The 5,912-nt window shown below is 43.0% G+C and overlaps 2 protein-coding genes and 1 pseudogene across 2 annotated transcripts in view; 2 read left to right on the top strand and 1 right to left on the bottom strand.

The window, feature by feature from the left end:
- Positions 1-413: 413 nt before the first annotated feature.
- Positions 414-2,007, top strand: LOC106527519 (dynein intermediate chain 3, ciliary-like; annotated as a pseudogene).
- A 503-nt stretch (positions 2,008-2,510) lies between these two features.
- On the top strand, positions 2,511-4,072 carry LOC106527537 (transcriptional regulator MET32). The gene is made up of 2 exons (XM_014022461.1): positions 2,511-2,771; positions 2,933-4,072. Exons 1-2 carry the CDS (start codon positions 2,579-2,581, stop codon positions 3,622-3,624), a joined length of 885 nt encoding a protein of 294 aa, XP_013877915.1. The 5' UTR covers positions 2,511-2,578; the 3' UTR covers positions 3,625-4,072.
- A 552-nt stretch (positions 4,073-4,624) lies between these two features.
- LOC106527536 (RNA/RNP complex-1-interacting phosphatase) overlaps positions 4,625-5,912 on the bottom strand; it is a 2,255-nt gene continuing 967 nt past the window's right edge. The window contains exon 2 of the mRNA XM_014022460.1: positions 4,625-5,628. Coding sequence (XP_013877914.1) covers positions 4,989-5,606 — 618 coding nt within the window. The 5' untranslated portion in view covers positions 5,607-5,628 and the 3' untranslated portion in view covers positions 4,625-4,988. The remainder of the gene's footprint in view (positions 5,629-5,912) is intronic.

Raw genomic sequence — 5,912 nt, 5'->3', positions numbered from 1 at the left:
GTCCATAAGCTGAGCGAGCCCACGGATCGTCTGGTTCTGGATCCGAGCCGAGAGGGGAGTCTAGACCAGGCTTTGGGTGCCATCTCTCTGGAATCTGAGGCCACTATGGTGAGCGAATAAAATGCTCCCGAGTTTGTCGTCTGTTTCTGTTTTCTGTCTTCGTAGTATAAATGTATAAATTTAGCTGATGTTTTAAAGTGCCTGTGACACCACGAAATACAAAAAGTCAAAGAAAATATATTTATATTTAAGAAACTTGACATAATACACATGATTTGAACCATTATGACACATAATTGGCATATTTTCCGTTGAACTTTGCTCAGCTAAATTGAAACAGGAAGTGACATCAAAGGGAACGAAAACAGTTTTTTGTTTATTGAAACAATATTAGTTCAACTCTCACTCTCTCTATGATAGTAGTTAAAATAATATAAAGAAACATCAGATTCTTCTTTCAACACTCGATGTTGTTAGCCTTTTTAGCAACGCTCTGTTTACATTCAGACATTCCCCTTTGACATCACTTCCTGTTTCTTCACATGCAAATATCTCAACAGCTGTTCATCTCAGCGGCATGAAATCTTTCTTACAATATGTTATCAATGTTATCTTTCCAAAAATACATTCATATGTTGTTATGAAAAATTGTTGTCACAGACACTTTAATGTCAATGATAAAACTATAAGGGATGTTTTCTCATAATGAGTCCGACTCAAATTAAATGTTGTCTCAAATATTTATTCTCCCAGTCAAAGACTTTGTGATTTCAGCCTAATTGTCTGTTTGTATTTGATCTTTTTTTTAGCCAACTAAGTTCATGGTGGTGACGGAGCAGGGCCTGGTCGTCTCCTGTAACCGGAAGGCAAAGAGTCCATCCAAGATCCAGTCTACGCCCTGCAGAGGAATCCATTCTTCCCCAAAACCTTCCTCACCGTGGCCGACTGGACGGCTCGCATCTGGTCTGAGGACATCAAGGAATCATCGATCATGTGCAGCAAGTAGGATTCAGACTCTTACGTAGTCACCTCATCTTTTCTTATTTATATGAAACATTAAATCTGCTCTCCAGGTGTCAGACGTCCCTCATGGCGGACGCCTGCTGGAGTCCCGTCAGGCCCTCCATCTTCACTGTGAAGGACGGCACGCTGGATGTCTGGGACATCCTRTCTGAACAGCATGACCCCWCGCTTAGTCTGAAGGTGCTCCTGTTTGAAATACAAAAAWCAGTTTGAACCAGATTCCTCTGTTGTTGTTGACGTTTCTGTGTTGTTGTCCTCAGGTGTGTGACACGCCTCTGTACAGCMTTCGTGTTCAAGATAACGGGCGTCTGGTGGCGTGCGGCTCTCAGTCTGGCGAAGCCACGCTGCTGGAGATCTGCTCTGGACTGTCGACTCTGCAGAAGAACGAGAAGAGTCTGGTGGCTGTCGTAAGGAACACCGAAACATTTGCTGATCTGAGGTTTGATTCAGTATTAAGAACAAACAATCTTCTGACCTTTTATTTATTACTGAATGTTAGTTCTGTGACATAAACATAGAATATTTAAGGGCGAGGAAAACGCAGAGCAACTGATTGCCAGAGTCGAGAGCGACTTCTACAGCCTGGTGGAGGCAGAGCTCAGGAGANGTGACACGCCTCTGTACAGCCTTCGTGTTCAAGATAACGGGCGTCTGGTGGCGTGCGGCTCTCAGTCTGGCGAAGCCACGCTGCTGGAGATCTGCAGAAGAACAAGAAGAGTCTGGTGGCTGCCGTAAGGAACACCGAAACATTTGCTGATCTGAGATTTGATTCAGTATTAAGAACAAACAATCGTCTGACCTTTTTTTTATTACTGAATGTTAGTTCTGTGACATAAACATAGAATATTAAAGGGCGAGGAAAACGCCGAGCAACTGGTTGCCGGAGTCGAGAGCGACTTCTACAGCCTGGTGGAGGCAGAGCTCAGGAGAAGACATGAGAGAAGAGGCACCACAGGTGAGGAGATGGCGACTCATATGCACTGATCTGACCAGATCTTCTACAGTTTTCTCATCAATTTGGTTCTCATTTTTCAGGAAAACGACGTCGCCGAAGAAAAGGAAGCAGAGATTAGGGTCGAACCTGGTGAAAGAGATGAAGAAACGGCTGAAGCTGAAAAATAGAAGTGMTTTTTAAAAAATCGTCTTCAATCTTATCTCTGTTTCATTTCAGTGCTTTTACAGTTGCCTGTTGTTTATAGGCTCATTATTGGCCAGTTTTTATACATTGTTTCAGTTTTATTTAAATAAACTTTATAAACAGAATCTAGTTTGTTCATATATACAGTCTCAGAAGATCTAGATTTTTATAGATTAAAGTCGTCCAAGTTGAAAAGAAGCAAAAGATAATTAAACAGCTGAAGCGGAACAATTAAAAAAAACAAGAGGAAAAAATAGTTGTAGCTGCAGTACGCTAATAAAACCAGCAGGGGGCAGTAATGTAACTACAATGAGCGTAGAAGAAGAAGTGGTTTAAACCGGAAGTTGTCTTTTGTTAGCATTTAGCAGCTGTGGCAGCAGCACCGAGCGTATTTGAATTTCCGCCCTCGGTGTTGACATGTCTCACGTCCAGAAGCTTCGGCTGTTCGCCAGTCAGCGTCTGAACGAGGCGCTCGAACAGATCCTGGAGGCCTTTGAAAAAACTATCGTGAAATACGAAGAAGAAGCGGCTCTGAATCGGGAAGTGATCTCCCGCCAGCACGCGCTGCTCTGCGCGTTGAACAACCCCGTAATGACGGAAAAGGATGGAGGTGGGTTCAAATCCACTTCAAGCAGGCGTTTTGATGTCAAAAAATGGCTTAAAAAGCAACAGAAATGATGAAATCTTAAGTAAAAGATTTTCTTCTTGAGTTAGCCTGGGTTTGTGAGCAGAACTCWACGTGATTCTTGTTTTGTTTGTATTTCTCAACAGGCGTCTTCACACAGCAGCAGCTATTCGGTAAAGATGTCCCATCTAACCACCAGAACCGGAGCCAGGTTTCTGAGCCTTCACATGTCCAGCAGAAACAGGGAGAGCACGACCTGGACGAGGTTGAGATCATTGAGTTCACCTACAACTCCAAAAACTCAAAAAWCCCTCATCACAACGTTGAAGCATCAGCTGAACCGGGATCGTTGTCTCAAAGTCAGAATGGCTCCATAGAGTTGTCCAGTGAGACTGAAGACAGCGATGACTACAGCAAAGACTCTGCCAGACCCGCTTCGGAAAACCCAGAGGGGCGTTCAAGACCCAAAGACGGGTTCAGCTGCCTGTCCTGCAGCCGTACCTACACGACTCGCCTGGTTTTGTTCAGACACGTCCGAGCTCACATCCGAGACACCAAGAAGGTCTGCGGCCTGTGCGGGGAGCGGTTCGAGGCCGCAGACGATCTGAAGAGTCACTTCCAGACGCACTGCAGGACCAGGAAGAAACAAATCCAGGTCAGGACCCGGAGCAGAGAGGCGCGGCTTCAGCAGCTCTCCGAGGTCCACCAGAACAAGACGACGGAGAAATCAGACGACTCCAACAAGTCTCCAGGGAGGAAGCTCAGAGGTCGGCCAAAAAAGAACAAAGCCGGCAAGGACGATCCAGCAGAAAAGAAAAAGAGGAAGAGGAAAACCTGAAGGGAGCTTTTGATGGAAGTTTTTAGGACATGTTTCAAAAGTTGAAAATAAAGTTCATTCACTTATTTTTATATTGGATACTATGACAAATTTAAAACTGTTTGAACACTTTTTTTCCCTSTAAGTTTGCAAACATCTGTGTTTCATGTCTTGCCAGTATTTTATTTCCATAATTAGATGCTGGTGACAACTAGACTTCATTTATTTGAATCTCATTCAAAAAAGCAGAACTATAAAATGAAAACTTTTTTTATGGCAGCAGACACCAAGGAGTGGATCGGTGAAATGTCAGTGTTTRTACTAATGAGAGATGTTGGCAGCATTTATTTTTGTTCCTTGTTAATTTCTGTATCAGTTATAAATTTGGTTAAATTACCTATTGTAAGAAGTTTTTATTTTTATATGTGAAGAAACAGAGTTCTATATTAAAATAGTTTTCTTCAAGTCAGCATCAGGTAGTGTCTGAAAGTTTTACTATCAAAGCAAAACCCTGAAAATAAGCAAAAATTTTCAAAAGCAGTAAACTACAGTGCTTTATTTAATAATATAATCAAAACCATCTTTTCAAAAACGAGTAGAAGTCCTGATGCATCTCAGTAATCCAGGTAAAAAATCAAAAAGAAAAAAATTGTGTAGGTCTTCTGGACGGGTTCTTCTCTAATGAAACGTTTCGTCTCCTCCAAGAGACTTCTTCAGTCTGAGAGTTTCAGGCTTTTAAGCCCTGCCTCCATGTGACTGATACATCACATGGCTATCGTTGACACCTAATTAACACTTATTGTTAACAGGGGGTAGAGTGATACTGGCAATGGCAGCGCTGTAGGAGGGGGACAACTGAAAACGGAGGCCTCCACCTCTGTTTAATGAACGGTCTTTCTTCACAAAAATGGCTTATTTTACTCCTCTCTCAAACCAACGTTCCTCTCTATCAAGAACGAGAACATCCTCATCTCTGAAAGAGTGACCGCTGGCCTGTAAATGAGTGAAAACTGCAGTAGAACTAAGATTGTAAGAAACTTTATTTTTACTTGTGAATCTTATTACATTTAAATGCCCACCAGCTTCAGTTCATTGACATCAACAGTCTTTAAATCTAAATGTGATTCATCATCGAAGTTTGAACTCTGATTTCCATGTAAAGTAAATATGTGACAATTCATGATTTCTATCTTTAAGTAATAGATTTGCTTCTCAGCTTGTTCCGATTAATCAGCTTTTAACGATAGTCACAACTCAGTTTCCTGTTTCTGACGCCACAAATCAAAAAATAAAGCCGAAAAACCTGAAACCGCAGATCAGAGAATCTGCCTGCTGCTTTACTACAGAAACAGTTTGACTCGTCCAGACGAGGAGGTGAATAAAGGCTATCCTGTCCTCTGCACAGCGAGCCCTCTGACAACATTTTCATCCGGCTCGTCGATGCCGTCGTTGCTTCTCTTGGCGGCACCCTGCAGGTCGTTCAGGTAGTTCCGCCTCTCGATGCGATGGCCTCTGCAAGAGTTGAAGAGCTCCAGAGCTGCTGACGGGTCGAGCCCGTCGACGTCAATCAGGTACCTGCAGACCAGGTACCCGGTGCGGTTCAGGCCATGGGTGCAGTGGACTCCGATCAAACTGTCGTTGTCCTCGTTCTCCTTCAGGAATCGCCTCACCGCTCGCTTGAAGCTCAGGATGGCGATGTCCGAGGGGATTCTGTGGCCCTCAACGAAAATCTTGACGTAAGAGCAGGACTGGGGGACATCGGACACTTGGTAGTACCTGGTGGTGAAGGTGAGATCAATGATGAGCCCAAGCTCCTGTTTCTGACTCTTCACAAAATCCAGCAGCTCCCACAAACCGAAGGAGTGGGACTCAGGGACCTGAGAGTTCAGAGATGGTTTTAAGGGCACTTTGAAGGCGATGAACCTTGTTCCTGGTATTCTCTGTCCAACAGGACAATAATCCATCCATCCCTCTGGTATACCTTTCTGCTGCTGACAAGACATCTCATTTGCTCTGTTTCAAGACCTAAAACACCAAAAACACTTATTAAAAACCCGAAATGCCAAACATAACCACCAGTTAAAAGTCCTATCATCTTAAAGGGATCCCTGATTAGTTGTAACATTAGACTTTATTTGATAAACATATATTTTAACTGTAAAATAAAGACTAAAAATATTATAGGCTGTTTAGTTTTGTAAATTTTTAAAAATATATTTTAACACGGATGGAGCCATTTTATTTACACACAAAGCATTCTGGGTAAATGATGACGTGGACAGGTCCTCGGTGTGAGCGAGCTACATCCA

Source organism: Austrofundulus limnaeus, unplaced genomic scaffold (genome assembly GCF_001266775.1).
Source record: "Austrofundulus limnaeus strain Quisiro unplaced genomic scaffold, Austrofundulus_limnaeus-1.0 Scaffold330, whole genome shotgun sequence".
In the NCBI taxonomy this organism is placed as follows: domain Eukaryota; kingdom Metazoa; phylum Chordata; class Actinopteri; order Cyprinodontiformes; family Rivulidae; genus Austrofundulus; species Austrofundulus limnaeus.
This window is presented reverse-complemented; position numbering and strand designations above follow the sequence as displayed.